This window comes from Brachionichthys hirsutus, chromosome 14, assembly GCF_040956055.1.
Source record: "Brachionichthys hirsutus isolate HB-005 chromosome 14, CSIRO-AGI_Bhir_v1, whole genome shotgun sequence".
NCBI lineage: Eukaryota > Metazoa > Chordata > Actinopteri > Lophiiformes > Brachionichthyidae > Brachionichthys > Brachionichthys hirsutus.
Window position 1 is genome coordinate 9,685,434 of NC_090910.1, and position 21,652 is coordinate 9,707,085.

The 21,652-nt window shown below is 43.4% G+C and overlaps 1 protein-coding gene across 1 annotated transcript; it reads right to left on the reverse strand.

Moving 5' to 3' along the window:
- Positions 1-31: 31 nt before the first annotated feature.
- Positions 32-21,411, reverse strand: lmbr1 (limb development membrane protein 1). The gene is given in 18 exon segments (XM_068747721.1): positions 32-315; positions 632-793; positions 1,873-1,939; positions 2,607-2,697; positions 2,966-3,039; positions 6,021-6,098; positions 6,568-6,644; positions 7,367-7,456; positions 10,426-10,498; positions 10,736-10,800; positions 10,882-10,950; positions 11,152-11,214; positions 11,217-11,277; positions 17,190-17,293; positions 17,745-17,884; positions 18,852-18,891; positions 19,430-19,502; positions 21,349-21,411. Coding segments are annotated over 18 exon segments (1,476 nt in total). The 3' UTR covers positions 32-229.
- Positions 21,412-21,652: the final 241 nt, after the last annotated feature.

A 21,652-nucleotide genomic window follows, 5' to 3' on the forward strand; every position in this document is an offset into this window, starting at 1 on the left:
AGTCCGTTTCGCTCCTGCGTCTCATCCCTGGCTCTGTCCCAGCTTCTATCCGAGACACAGAGGATGGAATGTCACGAAGCTAAATTGCTCTCGGCCTCCATTTGCAGCGTCCATCAGACACTGCCCGGGTTTATTAAGTTCCATCCAATCCCTTTCACTTTTCAGCAGTCTGTCGAAATCTCCCTTTGGCTGTGCTAAGGTGTGTGTGTGTGTTGATCGATTGTCGCTTTCACAGAGTTTTCTGATGCCCGTTGGCCGAGAGCTTCCCAGATTCAGGGTCTGTGGGACTGTTTGACAGTTGCAATTTATCCAGACCTGGGCAAGATGAGATAAGGAAGAGAAATCTCATTAAAAGGCCTCAGACTTTCACTTAGACAGAAGTATTGATGTGCTTCTTTTCCCCTCAGTGCCTCTATCTGACATTTTCTAACCCTATCCCAGCCTGTGTATCAAGCATGACACCACTGGTAGCATAGCACATTACAGCGTAATGCAATTTCTTTTATCGTCAGTAATGGTCGGGCCATCTCAGAGTAAATAAACACCATTTCAATGTACTCTTTATCTTAAAATGTGATTACTCATTTTCAGCGCTGTAAAGCGGACAACAGAAAAAAACATTTAGACTTACCAAAGGCCTTCAGAAGCTCTTCTCGAACCGCTGAGGTGAATTTTCTTATAAGACAGAGCGTTGTCACGACCGCAAACAGCAGGTTGTACGAAAGAACAATGTAAAAGTTTCCAAGCCAATTAAATCTCCCGAAGTCCCCCAGGAGATCAAACCTCGTGATACCTGTGAGGGACAGAGATCCAAGGCAATGAAAATGGGTCAGAAAGCGCTCGGCTAACAACATGACTGTTACAGTTTGACAGTCCATCTGCGCCGAAGGCAGTTTACTCTCTCCATGAGTAATTCTTTGATATACTCTTTGCAGGAATAAGGAAATAAGTGTACGTGAACCCTATTAATCACAGCAGTCATCTCTTTGTAGACATACACGGGTCGGTCTGCATTCTGCATCTCCTGGAACATCTTCACAACCGCTGTTGTCAATTAGATTGGGCCGATCGATTCAGTGTCCAGAGAGACATATTTACAGCCGCAGTAAGCAGTTTGCGAGCATCAAGGACCTTTAACAAAATTGCCGGTGAAGACACAGACAGAGAGAAAGAGGGAGAGAGTGCGACGGAGATAGAGATAGATGGAGACCCCCGTTGATGCAGCTTGCCACTGTGGTCTGGCTACATCCATTTCTATTTGCAAAGGTTTTGATCTGGGTTTGGTAATTTGAGAAAATCGAATTGGGACAGGGGGGGGGGTGGGGGTTGCCTGGCATTTGAAATGGCGAGTGGGAGACATTAGAAGGCAGCAGGTCAGGCATCCATAACGCATCAGGATTGGATGTTTTGCATGGGCTTGGATGTAACGGATGTTTATTTAAATGACAACGTCCCGCACTGCAGCTCTAAATCTCACGTAACCGTCCACGTCATTAGTCTTCAGCTCGTAGGCCATTTTCTCTTCAAATATTAATCTTTAATCTAATCAGTGTCGAAGCAAAACCCGTTGATATTTTTACTGTTCCATTTCCCCCACTCTGATGGTCTGTTTATAAATCTCATTGGGATGATAGTCCTGTCACCTATACCTCTTCGTCCGCCTATGATGTCACTACGGGAAACTAAAAGATTTCAGCCTCGATGGTCTGCTACCAAATACAGCCCTGAAAGTTGCCGTTGATCTTTCAAAGCCTGTATATCTCAGAATGTTAACTGCGGCTAAAAATATTTAATCTGTACACAAAGTCGAGGTGGGAACTTTGAAATCAGCATACTCACTCACACCCCCCTAAAGCACACACTGGTACTCACCCAGAGTTCTGGACATCACTGGTAGGGCTGAACTCAGGACCAGGAGGGACACGCAGCAACCGATGATCTACAAATCAAGAACAACTAAACTTCACATTTAAGCTCTCTCAAAAAACATTTTTTTTTTACTGTAAGAAACATTTGAGATGAGTGAGGAACCTGTGGCACTATCATTTTTAGCCACCACCCCCCCCGAACCTGTGGCACTATCATTTTTAGCCACCACCCCCCCCCCCACACACACACCACTTGATGTTAAATTGGTTCCACATATTGCACAATTAGAACCTCTGAAGTTGCTCATTACCAGGTTCTCTCTGTTGTCCCTTCAAAACCTTTCACTGGAGCGTCATGGCTAGTTAACAAGCTTCACCCCTCCCAAACTCATTACCAAGTGAATGAGTGCCACTATGGGCCGAACAGAGCACACATCCTCCACCCCTACCCCACCAAAAAAAAAAAAAAAAAAGCCCACTCTCCCTCTGATGTAAAAGAAAGGAGCTTTCACTTTGCCAGTGTTTGCACAACCCACAAACAAATATTGGACAGATCGACCAAAAGCCATTGAGGGGCCTGAGGAAAACATTAGCGAGCGGCAGGAGTTCCAAGCATAGAGGAAGGCGAGAAAGAGGAGGAAATAGGGGGGGGTTCCAAACTCATCAGCACCTTAGGAGCTATCTCGGCAGCCTTGCCCCCACTTCACCCCGCACCCTGTCATTCAATCTGAACTTTACCGTTGTCATGGTTGTGTCATCCTTCCTGGGTGTGAGCGCCTGAAAGAGGCGAAGGCTATAGAAGCCAACAACAGAGGACACCATCAAGTAGCTGTTTAGTGAAAGAATTAAGGACCAAAAACACTGGAGACACAAGCAGCTTCATTGAGTTGTCCTTTGAAGCATCCCAAGTCTCCACCTTTTCAGATTCGATTTAAAAAAAGGTGACGAAACAACACAACGCGTCCTCCGGAAGGCGTCCGGCTGAACTACGTTCCGATTAAACAAAGCTCGTTTTGAAAATGGTCGTGAAGCCTGCTATTTCAGCCACCGATGGAAAAAAGGGCTAAAAGATGAAGGGATCGGAACTGGAAGGATACAACATGAGAATGATCTCCAACGCTGCTCGAGCCAAGCCGAACGTCGACAGGGAAGTGTTCCCAATCCTTCGGTCCTGAAAGACACAGACAGAAAACTGGGTTATTCAATGTCATCACACCCTGATCTTACACAAAAAAAATAATAATTAAAAAAGGAAACGACAGCACTGCAGGCAGTTACACATACATGTAATTACAGAACTTCTGCAAAGTAAGTACGCAGCGCACAAAGAATTTCCCCCACTTGAGAAAGACAGAATCGAATTGGCTAAGTAATGAATGGAACAAGATGAAAGAGGACTCTTTTCAAATCGCTGTCGATCATGCGATATGTGAACAGGTGTTCAAACAAAAAAACAGCTTTTAGTAGGAGAAGTATACAGAACAAAAGCATGCCGAAAACATCAAAACATCAAAACAAATAATTCAGCAAACACACCAGGTTTACCCCCCCCCCCGTCCAGTACTTGAAACCCACCCCCAAGCTTTTTGACATTTCTGCTGGGGAAAAGGGCTGTCAAATGATTCATATCTTTTTTTATGAGACTTGGCTTCGTGTTTGATCCACCGAAGGATCAGTGGCACATTCAGTATCGTACTTTATGTCCGGGAAGAAAAAGTAAATGGAGATGACTTGCTTTTAAAATCCTTCTCATAAGTTTACCAAACAACCGAAAACTCATATTCAGCTTTTTATACAGTTTGTATATTTAATGTACGGTCTGAATCATAATTTTAATATCTGTCATTTCTGTATTTTTTTCCCCTCATTATTTTTGCATGTCTTTCCGACCAGCACCGACTGTCCTTACCTCAAATTGTACTTGAATACAAAAAAAAAGAAAAAAAAGAAAAAGCCTGCAGCAAGGTTGTTTTCATGCCTTTTTATGTCACCGTCATCTCGGGGAGCTCGCTGCAGAGCCGTGGCGCAGTGCTCTCTCTCTCTCTCTCTCTTAGGTGGGGAATTAGCAGACGGCATCTGATGTTATTTATTAATGGAGCGAGGGCAGCATGCATTAAGAAAATGCGTTTATGCACTTGCAATATGCATCTATGCATGCGCTTAGGACAACTAGCATTCACAGCGCGCCTCCTTTCAATCTTAATTCCAGCAGCGGGAAGGGTGATGGAGTTTGTTTGTGTCAGAGACAGAGGCTGAGGGAGACTGGCAGCTGCTGCCGTGGCTCTCAGCAGACGCACTGCATTTGTTGCTTGTAAGATTAACACCTTGCATTACCGGTCCGCCGGTAAGGTCGTCAGCATTTTACTGTTATTTGGCACCGCGTGTAAATAAAACTGTCTTGACAAGCACCGACTGACCTCGGGCAGGTTCTCTAAGTAATGATACAACGCAACCGTCACTTGAATGCGTCGGCTTACTCAGATGCGCTAAAGTATTTGACGCTACACACAAAAGAAAGTATAAATGCACCAAGATCTTTCACTCAGTGTTCCACAATTTCACCTACAATGTTTAGAAAGCTTTGCTTTATGGGAAATGACTTGAGAAATTGACGCTAGAGATGTCTTTGACTGCAGATCAAAAACCAAATGTTCAAAAGGCTTTTTTTTTTTTTTTTACCCACAAATAAAACTTTAAAGGTCATAGCCGAGGGTTGCTTGTCAGAGGGAAACTGAAGCTGTTTAGAGAAGGGCAACTGCTGTGAGCTAAAAGTTGCTGTCCAATTGCAGATAATTGTCCATTTTTAAAAATACCGTGTCAAGTGTGGTCGCTACTGAAGAGGAGAGTCTGCAATAACAATTTTATTGGTCCCTGATGGTGTGTGTTAATCAAGCTGTAAAACACTGTGTCCTTTGACAGAGGCAGTTCCACTTCCAGTTTCCCTCCTCCTTTCTCCTCCCCCCCTTGTTTCTATAGCATCTCCTCTCCAGCTACCTGCTTGTCCTCCCCGCTCTCTCTCTCATCATCCCATCCTTTGCTTTAGAAAATTGGAAAACTGCTCAGTATGCCGAGGCAGGATGCTCGGAAGGCAGGGAAGACAAACATTGACAGGGCACTTCCATTGTGTTCTTGCCCTATAACAATTACCAAATCGGAGCCTCATTTGACTTTCCCACAGTCGCTTTGCTCCGACAGCGCCTCCTCCAGACCGCAGACACTATCTACTTCTTTATATCACTTTCTCTCCTCTGTCGTTATCTCCTTCCAGACCACGTGAGGGTGACTGACGGAATTTTTGTGCTAGAGGGGCAGATAGTTTGAGAGCTGGAGGGTAACGCTAACAGGGTGGAGAGATGGAATATCATATCAGTATTGATTTTTTTGACGCAAGAGATCTCCCCCCCCCCCCCCATCCCTCGTAGTGCTATGAGATCAGAAGTGTGGCTTCCATCCAGCTTAAGAAACACATAAACCATTTAGTAAGGCCACGCTGCCAGGGAGAACGGCTTCGAGACGCGTCATTCCAAAGGAAACATTTCAGCTCAATAAAATAATCGGAGTGTCGAGGGCTGCTCTGTCAGTTGCCCGCGAGATGCGAAATGAAACGAGGTAGAAATAGGATACATTCTGTTGCCCCCCCTCTCAAACAAGAATGCAACTACATACACACACACACACACACATACACACACACCTGTCACTGCAAATGAGATAAGGAGAGCTTAAAGCACGTTGCATGTTAGGCAGAGATGAGAATCTCTGAGAGCCTTCCCCATTCTGTCCGCCTGCCTCACACTCAGAGCCCTTTACCTGCCCCCCCCCCCCCCCCCCCGCCTTTGCAGTGAGAGAAAAAAGCAGCTTTATTCACACACTGTGAATTTGAGACACGTAGCAACCTCATTGAATCTGCACACAACTGTGAAATGACTTTCAATGAGCTTCCAAAACAAAACCAGAGGCACAAGGTTGGGGTCTGATTAACATCTTGTCGGGCTTTTTCTTACAACATCTGAGCATATCCGGAATTTGATTTATGTCTCCGCCGGGAACATGGCAGGTCTGATAGGCAGGCTCTTCCTGCAGTTTACTGGATGTGTGTTGGTGTGTGCATGTGGGGAGAGCAGATGTACTTCAGTGAGACAATAGGCTTACTGTGGATCCCTTGGGCATGGCAGTCTCATCAACCAGAAGGTAGAGGATATTCAATGCCACCATCAGGACGGAGATGGTCTGCGGACAGAGAGGATGATAACTTGTTTAATGAAAGCACTGAAAGTAGCCTCCGCTATAATATTAATGAACTATGGAGGCCTTGCTGATCTGCATGGTAATGCATAATGACCACCTTGTGACCGTAAACTGTTCCAACATTAAGCTTCTCAAAGCCTGAACAACACGGAGGCTATTCGATGCACGTGTCATGTTCCTCACACGGCCTTTCTTGCATAATCAAACTATATCAGAGGGCATAAATAGTATTTCCAGACTATAATCTGTGGAAAATCCCAGTTGCTGCATGTGGACTATTCAGCAATGTCTTAAGCAGCTATTAAATAAAAGTACTTTCCACACCCAGGACTTGAGAAACCGTTTGAGGATGGGGTTTGAGATGCTGCGTGTCAGCGGCAGTGCCCCCCCCCCCCCCAGCCAGGCTGAGCAAACAGTCTGAGTATAACGATAGGTCAGGCCCTGCACTCACCGTTCCCGCGAGCAGGATCAGCATCACTATGGGATACAACAAGTTCTTCTCCCAGCCTGACGCTTTCTTTCTTCTCTCTGTGACAGAATGCGATGGAGACAAAATAGGAGATTCCTCTGTACGTGTAATAAAATACGTATGAGCAGCAATTTCACTTTCCAGGTTTAGAGATTAAGAGTATTACAAACTACTTTTACCCACTTGTTAATCTATGTGCTCACCAAAGATCTCAAAACATTTCTATCTTCCTCTCCTTTTTTTTACATCTCAGAGACGCTGCTGACAGCCTGGAGACCACATGACATTATTCTTTCTGTGATGGACATCCACTGCCCCATTGTGTATCTGGCCTGCCCTATACTCCTTGCCATATTGACTTTCTTTCTCATTTTCCAACCTTGTTAGTTCTCCTTATTCTCAAAGCGAACCCACCCTGCATGCACAAGAAGTTTGCCAAATGCACTTTATATGCACCATCCTTCTAAATTAATGACATCACTAAAAGGCTTGCTACAATATAAAGTTTGCATCTCGTCCAATATCCTAAGTGCCTTTGTGCTCTCTCCCCCCCACCCCGCTCCCCAAAAGGCTCGGGCCTCATTTGTAATATCCTAAAATGGATGGGAAATTATCAAGCGGTTCTGGTCGAAGTCCAAATTAAGAAATTAAAGCAGACGTGGAGAAAGCGGCTGCCTGTCAGCAATATGTAAAAAAGAAAACGTTTTGGCATGCATTTCCATGACAATTCAAGGTCTTCAGACAAAATCTATGAAGACTTTCAGATATTGCAAATACTTACCTAATTTATTCTTCTGATTTCTAATACTGTCGAGTTCTTTGTTGAGCTGGTGAGTAAAGCTTCCTCGAGTGTAAGCGTGAGTGGATGATCCTGCAGAAACAGAAGCCTTGCACTTAATGAAATTTGTTGCATGTTTAGGACTGGAGCTGATGATTATTCTAATATGTATGAATTTGCAGATTATTTTGTTCATAAATGTTTTAATCATGAAGTCTAAAAATGCACATATTACGTTCTGAAAGACTTCTTCAAATCCGTAAAGAAGGAACCCGAGCCAGAGAAAATAGAGGATGTTAGCGTCTCTCATTTTGCCTCGGCAAATGGTATTTAACTTATTGTTAAGAAATCCCATCAAAGCAAGCAGTCCTTCTCAGAATACAACAATGTGATCTCAAACAAGTAAAAACAATCTCCTGCGTTGGGAGCCGTCGAGCGCATGCCGCAACTCGTCGAGTTGAGCTGGAGAAGTCAGAAAAGGGATTCTCCGGGAAAACCACAAGGACGGCTTCATTTAGGACTAATTTATCTGTTTCAGTCTGTTTTCCTTCCAGCCTGTGGCAGCAGCGTAGAAGAGCCCTCCGAGCCAAAGTGAAGGAATAACCCTTTGCATCTCCCGGGGGGGGGGGGGGGGGGGTTAGCAGATCAAGACCAATTAGTTCAGCGTTACACTGTTACTAGCATGCAATAAAAATACCATCTTTCATCTTTGTTACGCGAGTGAATGACCAATCACTTTGATCAAACCCTCCTCCTTCCCTCCGTCATTACGACACTCCCTGTCTGGATGAGGTTAAGTAGGCAGGAGAAGCGAGATAGACAGCCAGAGCTGTCCCGAGATCTAAGCAGGGAAAGTTTGAACCCTTCAAGCAAATGCGGTCACAACACAACAGGAAATGTCAGGAACAGTTCAGCAAACTGAAACGTCACCCGTGAACTAATCTATCACCTATCCAAAGGCTTTCTTCACCTGCCATCTGCAGTTTTTAATCATTGATCAAATGTATAATACGTTAATTGCCATAAACGTGGCAGATCTAAGCTAACACAGATAGCATTAGCACTTGTTGAGGATTGCAATATCTGCAATGACGTCACTCCTAAACCTAATTGGGTTTTTTTTCTTTTTGCCTCATGGGTGATTTGCATGTGTTTTTCGGCAGGGGCAACCTGTGTCCTTGGACTCTCCATCTGCTGGCACCATCAACTAAAAGGCTGAGTTACAGCGAGGCAGAGATGCTGAGTGAGGATTCTGGCATCCAGGAAGGCCTGGAGTAATTCAAAGCATCCTCCCCAACCTTCACCACTCGAAACATTACGTCACCCGCACAAATACTAAACGCCACGCTGAGACAACAGAGGCACCGGCAAGGTCAGTGTGCCGCATAGCATCCGGACAGGGACTCTGGGTTTTGAGAGGACAGTATGGGGATGTGTGCTTGTCATTGATGCCTGTTTCCACTGTGGCTATTTGATTGGGGGAAATTGTCAGGAATTAGGTTGTAGCCTCTTTACTTTGGCCATTTTTGCATAAAAATAACCATAAATATCACCTATATCATCTGAGTAAGTTTTGTAAATGTAAACTTAAATACATAATTTGTAGGATTCTGAAAGTAACTGCTACAATTGTTCCTCAAGATTTAAAGGTAAGAAGCTTTTCACCCTGAAAGGGAAAACAGAAATTTTCAATCAGTCAGTTTAAGCCATGACCTCCGGATCAGCACGATTTACAAAAGAAAATAATCAACAACCGGTCAGCCATGTCGAAAGGCAGGACAACAAAGGTCCAGATGTGTAAATAAACATAAATGCATCACCGCTGTGGCTCAACAGTCCACATCTACAAACACAAACTGTTTAAGAGGATAATCTGCTGGGGGAGCGCAATGCAGAGCAGACACAGGTGAAGCAAGAAGACAACATCGCTCGCCTCTGGAGTGTGTCCTGTGAACTGTTCCTGAACCGCCGTCTCCTCAGCATTCTCAATAGATCAAAGAAAGCCACTCTGGCCCGAGTGTGCGCGTGGACTTCGAACGTGTGTACATGTACCTACAGTATGTACGAAAATACATTCACAGCAACATCTTACTTTGTCTACAGCTACCTTCTTAATAGGCAATAGTGGATTGCTTATTGGCCTCTTTGCACAGAGATGCTGTCCACTAGTTTTATTTTTTGGGGGGCCTCACAGACTTGTAAAGATCAAACACCGTTGAAGATGGGAAGGAACAGATTACAATTATTCTATCGGTTACTTCAAAGAAGGGCCGTGTGGAATGAGCCCTAAGGAACCATACGCATTGGTGGCAGTCTATGGAGGTGACCAGCAAAGCATTTAAAAACATGGAGCTATCAGGAAGTGATCTCCTTACCTCCCTGGTTTGTAAAGATGCACATCTTCGTCATTTTCTCACATCTGTATACTTGGCTGCTTGCTTGAGTTAATGTAAAAGTAGGTTTAGGAATTTGGCCCAAATACTTCCTGCTTTTTGAGATTATATGTCATCAAACAAGGAATTCAGAAACAAAGGCGGCCGTGACACGAAAAGAGGAGGTTTTATAAGAAAACACCGTCCGTATCCGTAAACTTTCACTCTATGCCGGCATCCGGAGATCCGTATGTAGTTCCTGCATGGTCTCTGAAGACTTGCTTAAATGTCCACAGGGCCTAGCCAAAGGTTCTTGTAAAAGATTTAATTTCCATCTTATTACCCAGACTACCTTTCTGGGCCTGGCACAAAATGAGGCAATCATTTCGCTATTAGTGACAGTAGCACTGAAGTGCCTTAAATGGATCCTTAAAAACTTCCTAAACATAAAATATGGTCCTTGCCATGGCGGCTGCATCGCCCTTTAGCAGAAAGTTATGAGACTAAGAGAGTGCTGGGGAAAGGCCAGTGTCAAGTGTGAGTGGATTTTTGCCTCTGTGTGTGTGTGTGTGTGTGTGGCTGAATTTCCAATGCTAATTGATTCCAGCGTAGCGCGCTCCATCACGCCCAATAGGGCCGTCAACCCCTCCCCTCCTCTATAATATGCCGGCACGTCTCCCGAAGACATACCGTTTAATCTCCTCTGAAGGGCTTCCTCCTGCAAATGGATGCAGTAAATCTGCTCATCCAGGTCCTCCAGGATCTAAAGGAGGAGGAAGAGACGAAATGGGTTACAATTAGGCCCAAAGTGGGACTGAAGAGATGGCAGATGAGCTGGTGATGTATTTGTAGTCCTCTGTCATGAATGTAAATGGCTGACTGAGAAACATCTTATGGAGCGGAGGTGCAACGTGGCCTGAAGGTCTCAGCAGAGGTGTCGGAGTTCAACTCTGCATCTCTTCAGGGGAAAGCCGAGTTTTAAATTCTAATAATTACTTACTGTTGGCTTCACTAGTAACTGGCCCATGACGGTGAACATCCTGGACAGTCCAACGGGAGTGCACACTACATATATTACAGACAACAAGAGTGATTAGCTTGATTGTTCAGGCAAATTAATTTGGCAATAGCAAACTGTTTACTCACTGAGCAAAAGCAGTCCTCCCATCAAAGATATACAAGAATAGAGGTAGGGCAGGTAAAACTCCCAAAGATCTACAGAAAAATACATAAACGTGCCGCGTCATGCCCAAAATAGAGTAGGCACAAAGTGCGTCCAACCATAAATAGCTGTGATTTTTATATTATGCAACAAGATTTCAGTTTTGTTTTGTGAGAGAGAATTTTTAGTATTCCTCGTAAGATAATACATGAGATTTATGAATACAAATGACACAAAATCTTGTAACAACATACCGTAGAGCGACTCCATACTGGCTGCGTCGTTGTCAATAAGTGCAGATGCTACCCACACAATGCGAGGATCAGCAAAGCCAGCAGGAAGAGCATCACGAAGGTCTCGAGGATGCGTGCCTTAATGCCCTGACAAAAGACAAAATGCACAAGAAAGACAAACATTAAATTAATGCTCATCATGAAAAAACAAGTGTTTTATATCAAAATGCACCAGAGACACATTAATCAAATGGATGTTCGTTGCATTGAGCCACAATGTGTCCCGTTACACACTGCAGATCAGATTTTTAGCTGTCGTATTAAAGCGCCTCTATTTCTATTCTCAGCAAACATGCAGGACATGCATTTAAGGAGATGGGGGCAGGGGGTGCAGTAAGGAGCATGAGACCTGGCTGGGTCAGCTACTGTCTGGGATCAATAGCACACCTCCCATCTGGGAGCGATTAGAGCTCCCTCAGCACCGCGGTCGTGTCCAGGGCTGCGCCGACGAGAGGGTTTTGGGGTAATTTGGGTTTTCCGGGTCACAAACTGCTGAGTGGTTAATAAAGTCCCCCTTTACCTGTTCACACAGTCCCCACCCCCCCTACTGGAGAGCCGAGCTGTCTAGCACTGCAAGATGGATAGGCGTGCTCATACACATGTCAGGTAGGCTAACAGGCACGGGATAACAAGGGTTCCCTGCTTTTGGAGCGCTGCTTAAATTGGGTACATGCGAGCAATTTGTTACCAGCTAACATAATGGTTGTGTGGTTGCTGTTCATTATTTGCCAACAGGTACGCGAAGGTGGTCTCTTTGTTGCTCAAGTTCCTCATTAATCAAGTCACTTTATAGAATGGAAATGGTTCAATCGTGAAGATAAAATAAAGTTTTTTTTGTTAATTTCCCTGCATATTGTCACCAAAACCATTTTAGTGATCGCCTCACAATTTGGATCACTTATAAGAGAGGCCTTCCCCATCTTTCTTTCTTATAACCACTTGCTGGGTAGTAATTCAGGGATTTGGAACTCTGACGTATTCATCTCATTGTTAACAATGAACCCCCCCCCCCCCCCCCCCCCCCCCCCCCCCACACACACACACACACACACACAGCATTCTTTCACTACCTCTTGCCTCCTCTTCCAGCGATATTCTAGAAAAGCCTCTTTGAGTGAGACTTTCTTGAGAAACAGAGGGGAAAGGCGGCAGGGTCTGGATGTGGCCAAGCCGGACACTGCAGTCATTTCACAGGCAGCGCTATAGAGGTTAATTGGCCTCTATGGCCTTTATTTAGTCAGCACAGAACAGAACTGAGCAGTGGGGAGAACATTTAAGACTGTTGAAATAAAATAAAAAAAGGGAGATGAAAGGAAGACATGGAGAGAAATAAGGAACGAGAGAACAGAGCGCAAGCGACTGACGGAGGAGAAGAGTCAACATCTGAGCACATCTCATTTCCCAGAGGTGAGAGAGGTGAGAGAGGAATGCTTTCAGGGACTTGAGCCACGTCCCACACGCGCTCTCTTAAGGATGCATCAGGACAGGCAGAAGCCAAATGGGGGGACGGGGGGGGGACGTCCACTCAAGCGCACCGGTCCGCCTTAACAAGCTGCCAATGCCATGCTGAAGGTGTATTCCCTTTAGAAAGGTCTCTCAATCATTTATAAGACTCAAATCATTACCCATTCAGATCATTTAGGGCAAAAAGCAATGCTTGTCACCTCCCCTACTATCATCCCTGGTCCCTGCCTCTCTGGGAGAACAATTCACTGCGTCAGATGTGATCTGGCTGTGCAGAAGAAAGAGGTCAACAATGGCATCGCACACTAAATGTTATGTCTATTCTTAAATAGTCTTGCGAAGGCAAATCAAGGTCATTCGATTCATTAATGCAAAAGCTCAAATGCATGCAAAAAAATAAAAAAAAAAAGAGGGAAAATCCAAATAATCGTCACGGATCGAAGGTAAAACTGGAGAGAAAGGAAACAGATCTCTGTCTTAGCATTTAGAGCGCCAGCTGAAAGTTTCTATTCTTGCCGTTCTAAATGTGTAACTACCTCTAAATATAGCAGCTCTGAAATATTCAGCATCCCCTGATCCTCACACTGACATTGAGCGAGGGGCGGGTTAACTGCAGTTATGCTCCAACAAAGCTGGAGAGACTTCCAAGAAATGTATGGAGTGCGAAAGAGCAAAGTAATCACTATCACACAAATATGGACACAGAAACGCACACACACACACACGCACACACGCACACACACACACACACAACCAGGGAAGTAAATCAACCTCCAAATCCACCTAATTGCACTAAGACGAAGAGGGCCTAGCGATCGGTGCTGTAGACCAACTCCGGTTCAATCTGCCGTCGTCGGGTTCACCTGTGGAGGTTGGCTGGAGAAGTGAGCGAGCGCGAGCGATGACACTCGGGAAGAAGCGGCGCGGCGTTGAACGTTGGGGGGGTGAAATAGAAATAAAGAGAATCGGACAAAGAGAGAGTGATGGGTGGTGCGGAAGCTTCCTCGTTGCCACCATCAATCCTTGGCCGGTCAGCGGGTGGAGGCAGAGATCATCCTGCAGGCCATCCTTCTGCTCACTGTCAGGCGTGTGGAGAACAAGGGCCAAGAGTGTAGTAAGTAAGGGGGGCGGGGGGGGGGGCCCTCTTTACTAAAGACATGCCAGATGCCCAGGGACCTTATTAGTGTATCCTTCAGCCAGTTCGCCGCAGCGCAGTGACCGTGTCAAAGACAGAAAGCAGAGGAGCGGGACTCTCCCCAGTAAAGCTGCACAATGAACTTCTAAAGACTCGTAATAACACGTCTTAATAAAGCATCAACGACACGAGAGCATGACAATGATCAGCATCACGTCGTATCATTCGGGCGGAGGAAGGATTTCGGGAAGTTGTCAAGAAAGAGAAAACATGGTGGAAGTTCATCTTTTTTTTGTGTATGTGTGTGTGTGGGGGGGGGGGGGGGGGGGGGTGACTTAAATCTCCTGCTTCCCTTCTCCTCTAATAACTGACTAACCGGATAATTTAAAACTCTTTCAAAGAGGGAAGCCGCTTGCCATCAAATCAATTTTATGACCAAGTGCACCATAATAATGCGCCGACCTATTTAAGAATTTTATTTCCACGTCTGACTGATGAGCTCGCGTCGAAATCAGGAAGAACTGGAAATTGGAGGGGGGCGGGGGGGGGCAGAATCCGTTTAAGCATCAGAAATTCTTATTTAATTTAGAAGAACTGAGTCATGAGAAGACGGAAAAATCCTGCGCAACTCGCTTGTTCCTTTTGCAAATTCCCAACTCAAACTAATATGTTGCCATGGCGACGGACATCGTAACGGGCAGCTTTAGGGAGACATTGTGACCTTAAGGGAAGGTTTGTAAACACCACTTTATATTCTCCGGCTGGCCCTGCCCGAAAGGAGGCCTGGGAAAAAATGTCTGCATGTGCAGGAGATTTGAAATAAATATCCAGGCCCCATTGTGGAACGCCAACAAAGAGGAGTATCTTAGTAACACCACGCGGGTTTGCTCGGCGAGACATCCCCCCCCCCCCCCCACTTCCCCTCCTCTCCCTCCACAATAAACACACTTCTCATCATTGGCGGGTCGGGGCTTAGGATGAGATTGATGAGGAGTTTCTTTAACTACCAGATGAAACCTGCTGGCCCTTCGCTGGGTCACTCGGGGGGTCAGACTCGTTCCAACTCGTTTCAGGATCAAACACATTTCAATACTGCGGGTAAGACCAAAAGACTATTCAGGGCAATGCGAAAGCTTCAGAATATATACATAGCTTCTGGACGTCGAAGCATCGAGAACGACTGCTTATACTGGATAATTATCGTCGCTTTAAATTCTTAGCAACGCAATCTGCGTCTGTGAATTCATATTTTTAAACTGGAGATAGTAAAATAAGAAAGTATAGAATAAGAATAGAAAACACTAGAAATAGAACTAAGAACTTTTCCATCTTGATCAAATCGCTTTAGAGTAAATATAACTTCAAGATATCATACTTGTCAAAGGTTATTATTAAACCACCGAGATATAAATAGAAGCCTGAACAAAGCGCTGATGTCTTCGTAGGAACGAGCCGGTCTCCTCAATAAACACGAGAGCGACAAGGACGGCTCTCGTCTTTATCATGCCATCTACTGGTAGACAATGATAAATACCATTTTTGAATATTTTCCTGCATAAAAAACATCTCAAGGAAAGTACTCGATTCATAATACTACTTTTTAGATAATTACACAAATGCACATTGGCAGAGACGATTGTTAACCATAATCTGAGCCAAAACACTTTAGCTACAACACCGACCTGCAGCCGCTTAAGTGATGCAGCTCCGATTTGAGACCGCAGCAGTAAAGAGGGAGACATTTTACTGCAGCAAATAAAGCTGGATCATAACATCTGACATCAAGAAGACCCTAAGTCACTCAGATTCATCCACAATTTGGACAATTTGTGAAACTATTAATCACTCAGGTGACAGATCCTCTGAAGAGCTGAACAGTAAACATTTGACGGGGGGGGGCATCCACATTTCCATCTTTATTCTGGTGGTGTCTTTTACTACATCGTCAAAAGTAAACGCAGCCACATGAAGAGGCTGACTTGGAGTGTTAGTAGTTAAATTAATCATTCGCTTCATTTCCGCACATTGCAGTGCCGTAACATTTGCTCAGGAGGTAAAAATGCCACATAAAATCTCGTGACATCGTGGTCTAATGCCGTTGTAAGGATAAAGGAATAATATTGCATTATAAAAACTAAGATCTGTGTTTTACATTCCTCTTGCCGCGGGCTGATCGACTCTGCAGGTGGCTTGATTTTTATTTTATTTTTTTATTTTTTTTAAGTGAAACAGGACCGTCACCTCCGACCGTTCCTTAGCCCAAACACACGAGAGACGTGCAGCTTAACACTGAACAGTGCTTCCCTCTAAGCCATTTATGGAAGATCAGTAGCAAGAAACAGTCTCGTTGAAATGAAAAAGAACAAAAAGGAGGAACGTGAGAGAGGCCCGCCATCCTGCTCCCTACACATCAGGATCTGCCCTCTTCCGAAGAAATCCAACCGAAGCAAATTAGTGGCCTGAGGGAGAAAAGAACTCGCTATACTCTACAGTACAGACTAATTTTTATGTGGCTTTGCCAAGAAGGACATAAACCAGAAAGGTTTCAAACTGTGACACAGGATAGAGGTGTATTAAAAGTAAATCTTCCCCCCCTCCATTTTGCGAGGCTCTATTGCGCCGTCATGTTGCTGCGACTTTATGGACTTTTGGAACATGAGCTTCCAACCTCTTTTTTTTTTGGGGGTGGTGGCGGTGGGGGGGGGGGGGGGGGGGGGGTAATCAATTAAACAAGGAAGTTCGCTGAGCCTTACAACTCGATTATTAGCCTGTCCGTTTGAAGTTTTATTTTAGGGGGCTGGGAAGGGGGTGACAAGGAATCAGGCTTTAAATCAGCGGGGCCGATGCAGCAGCGTTGAAGCGTTTGCAGCCCACGGCCTTATTGGAATGGTTTGTCAGGATGTGGCGCTGGGTGAAGTCCAGAATCAGTTCCACGGTTAATGAGCTTTCCACGGTGGCAGTTACAGTCAGTAGTGCGAGTCAGGCAGAGGGCAAAGACTCGGCACCTGCTGATGCTGTTGTTAAGCAGGAACCGCTCGGATGGATCAGAATCAGAATACTTTAATAATCCCGTAGGGAAATTATATCAGCAAAAATAGCAGCATATGGCCCTAAAAGTATATTGTGATATTTCACGATATTTCTGCAAATATATTATCCACAGTATGAGGTACAATCAATTTGCTATTGCTGTGTATTTACCTGACATACGATGAATAAATAATTTATGTATCATTATTAAAAAAAATAAAAAAATAAAGTTTGCTGCAAACTTTAGAAGATCAGCACGGTGTCAATCTCTATTTTTCCATTTCTAATGCAACCGCAATCAAAAACAAAAGATAAACACAATTTGAAATGATGCCCATAAATGTTTTTACTATAAACAGACCAGTTTTACCTTTTTCGATCCTGCAAATCCTTCAGACTCCAAGAAGAAATAGGCAAATGGCATCAGGACAAAGAGACAAAGGTTGGAGAACAGCGACACAAGGTTCCACAAACCTGCAGAAAAACCAAACATGTGAATGTCAACATGTAGTATATTTGAATATTATCACATCGCTGCTATAAGGTGGTACAAAACACTGGGTTTGAGCTGCAGAGTGGTCACTCAAGACCAACTCATGGACGCTACTGCCCCCTGGTGGCCGCTATAACACACAGTAACGGAATTAACACGGTATACCGTATATACTGTAACACTTAACTGTTAGGGTTTGCATGACTGGGCTTTAAGATTTGAAATGATCCATGCTCCAAAGATTTATAAAATAAAACTCAAACTGCCATACATTTGTTGGTTTTTTAAAATAAATGGCACAATCCGAATGAAAGAGTTTTAAAGAATAACATTAGATGCAGTTTAGCAATCCAATACAGATTAACTTCTCTCCCAGACTGAAGAGAAAACAAACGAGTGAAGTTAAAGAAAGACGGAGTGAGACCTACTGACCGTGAATGAGGGAGCCATTGAGCCACTGAATGTAGTAGTTTTTGGGAAAGGAGAGCAGGATCTCATTACTAATGATTGAGAAAGGCAGTAGGAAGACGGCACCGCCTGACACTGCCAGGGTGAAGGTGCACAAGTACAATCTGAAAATAGAATCAAATAAACACACACACACACACACACACACACACACACACACACACACACGAGTTAGGACTAACAAATAGTAAAACCAAGACATGCAGAATTGGAAAGCAACAGAATATGTTTAAAGTAATTACTCGTTTACTGGAGGACTCACTTCGGATTACAATATTATATTGATTAATAATCACTTAATTAACAGTGTGACAAGAATTAATGAGTAAAAAAAGGAAGTAGGGAATTAAGTTACCAATATTTAGTTAAAGCAATGACTACTCAATCTAAACATTCAATCATCATTCCACTCTTAAATTTAAACCAGGCGGCGCCCAAGACTAAAAGACATGGACTAATTATGTTTCTACATATGCAGAGGATGCGGTTATCAAACTGCTCCCGGGTGGGGTTGACCATCTGCTCGGTGGTCCTCAGAAGGGCTGAACGGAATCCCCCACCTCACCAGATCCATAAAGCAACTCATCAACTGTACGTGTTCATAATTTATGATGGACTCTAAGGTCCCATTTCGCTTAGCTGGACTGAAACACGCAAAAAGGGATGCGGCAACAACAGACACTCTCAAGTATGATGTGTCCTGTAATTCTAAACGAGTGGTCAAGCTGATACAAACCGACGCATTCAGTGTTAGAGCTCGTCAGAAAATTAGCGCCAACCTGTTTGTCCAATTTATGTTATTGGTTGTTAGCATGGCTGCAAAACCAATAATTACTCCACGTTTTAATTTTCAGGATTAATACATTTATTACATTCCTCTGTCCAACCAACACGCGATAATGAAAAAATATATTAGCGGATATAAAATATAAACATGCGTTTATTCCCCCACAAAAAAACAGACGAGATTAATAATTCTAAAATAAAATAAATAAATAAAATATATAGTGCCTTTTAAATGTTACTTCACTCAAAAGTTTTTGTTTGTTTACTGAAATCATCTTGACTCACGATATTCTGTTGACAACAGCGTCTTCATCCTCCTGGTCATCTATAAAGGAAGCCAAATTACTTCATCACTTATACACATTTCACACACCTTGCTTCAGTCTATGCACCTGATAACACAACACCTGATATTATCCCACCTCCATCATATTTACAACAGATATATGATGTGACCTGTATTGGCTTTTTTGGGGGGTAGTTGAAGGAAATAATATATGTATACTTTGATCTAATAATGATCTTAATATAAGATATATAAACTTTACGCAGCCTTTTATTGTCAGCCAGATTTTAGATTGAATACAAACCTAACCAAGATCTCATTGAAATTTCTTGGATCTATATTATTTGAAATGCCTCCAGCAGAACATGATGTCATCAACCTGCCCTTGTTACTGCATTGTTCTAAGCACTGTTAGGTGGATACTGTTTACACTGGGCTGGCAGTAGTGGATTACTCTGCCTGTATGGGTGCGGTGATTCAAGCACACGCCTCAATTATTAGACACATTCCTGCTTTAAACCACGTTGCATGCTAAATTCTGTTCCCACGCTTGAGTTTGTGTTATTTACAGGCTTACCGCTCTTCCTCTTGTATCTGGTTACGATGCAGTAGGAAACAATGTAGAGGACTGCAAACAGCAGGAAGCAAATCTGGAACGACAACATAAACTAAGCCAAGGATTTACTATGACTGTGGATGAATCATACTTTACAAATATTGACATTTAAAAATGTTGGCCTCTGTTCCACACTACAAAATATGGGATTGTTAAACTATGATTCTATTCTGTAAAGTGTAGTCAGATTAAGACTACAGAGTTGAATCCATGGTCAACAGTGGATGAAAATCTACGGATTTTGTTTTGAATTGAATACAGCACCGTGAGGTAAAAACTATCTATTCGTGTCTGGTCCAAAGACAAAAATTAAGTATTTACCGCAGTCTACTGACACAGAAGAAGAAAATATTCATATTTATGTCAGAACAGTGAATATGGTTCCATTATTGTACAAAGTGTTGCATAAACTGCAGATGTAGTAATATCTTCATTAGAAGCTGCTAAATGAGCAAATATTCCTCCTTAAGTTCAAAGAATAAGATACACAAAACAAAGATGTAACAGATACAAGTCAGAAGAAAAGCATCTTAGTTATGTGTATAAATAAATAAATCGAATCACAACACTTCTTCCTGTATTCTTTCATAGCTCCTGACATCTTTAGGCTTATCACTGTTAACTACATGATTTATCTGACTGCCTCAGTGTCTAATCCAGAATGGGTGGATACCAGAATGCAGAGCACACCCTCTCCTGCAAAGCCAAATTCCAACATGGGCGAATACACTGCAATACTTGATCACTTAGTATTTGTAGAACCACAAAATGCAAATGTTTGGTGTCCGCAGTACATTTGTTTTCATCAGAATGTACAGAATGACTCAAAACAATATCATTCCTTCCTCTTTATTAGACAACTCATTCACTACTAATCAGTATATTTCAACACAGACGGAACAAAGCCAAGGCCATTTGCAAATTGAATCAATACGTAAGCATGACCTCGCAACAAGCCGGAGGGCCTCGCAGTAGGATCACGTTCCACATTCTCCCTTCTACTGTGACAGTGACCGGGACATAACTAATGTTAGAAGCTCCTTCTTCAGCATTTTGCACTCTGTCAACATTGCACAGCTCATCAAGGCCAACCGAGGATATGATATGACTCGGCCAGACACCAGGCCGATGGTGCACACGTCAGACAGACAACCTGACATTAAAACAAATTCCAGACCGCCACATACAAGCTGGGGAAACACGGTGTGATATTCCAGCTGTAGAAAAACACATTTTCTTACCTCCTGAAGTCCCCATTTAAGAGAGAGACAGCTGACATATTCACAAGCCACAAAATTATGTAGTTATAGATGCTCAAATGTGAAAAAGAAATGTACAAAAACACAGAATCAGGTGCAAAAAGTAGATGACCAGGAATAGACCCCAATAGGCCACTTTAAACAGAGATGACAAAGGTCTTACTTAAAACTACAAAGAACCACTGTAAGCTATGGAAGCGCAGCAGATACTATCCAGGTCAGTCTTCTCAGAAGTGTGAAAGCATTTTTCTTTTTTCTACAGAGGAAAGTAGTTGTTGTTGTTGGAATGCCAAGGGCAATAAAACTTCATGTTTACACAGTTAATCTCTTTGACAGCCTGATAATGATCTTAGAGCCTCGTTTGATGCGGGTACTGGAAAATGGAATTACTGAGTAAACCAAATGGGACATGAGACACATTTAAGTCGTGCGTTAATTTCGGTTTAAAATGTAGCTAATATAAGACCAGTACTTAATGCATAAATAAAAAATATATATTTTCGTTGCATTGAAACGTTAATTGTTGTATTCAATTCTACTGTCTTGAACTGTCAAATTGAAGCTAGCGTTAGCTTCCATCAACGTCACTGCACGACGTCGTTAGCCTGCTAGGCTACTTACGATGTACTCTCGAACTTGGCTGTGGAAATTCTGCTCTCTAACCGTAACATCGTCTTCTTCCATTCTTCATACTGCTGAAGCAAAAAAAAAAAAAAGCTACAGACTCGCTACATGTTAGCTCGTAAACCCGGCGACAGCAGAAACAACTCAAGCGACTCCGCTTCTCTGCAAAAAAGATCAGCTCGGTCTGGTTTAATAGACAGTTTACGTCCAGATAAACCCACTTCGCGTTAGAAAAAAAAAAAAAAAAAGACCCAAAATAAAATGCGTCATCACCGTGCGTCAGTTGTTCGGCGCGACCCGG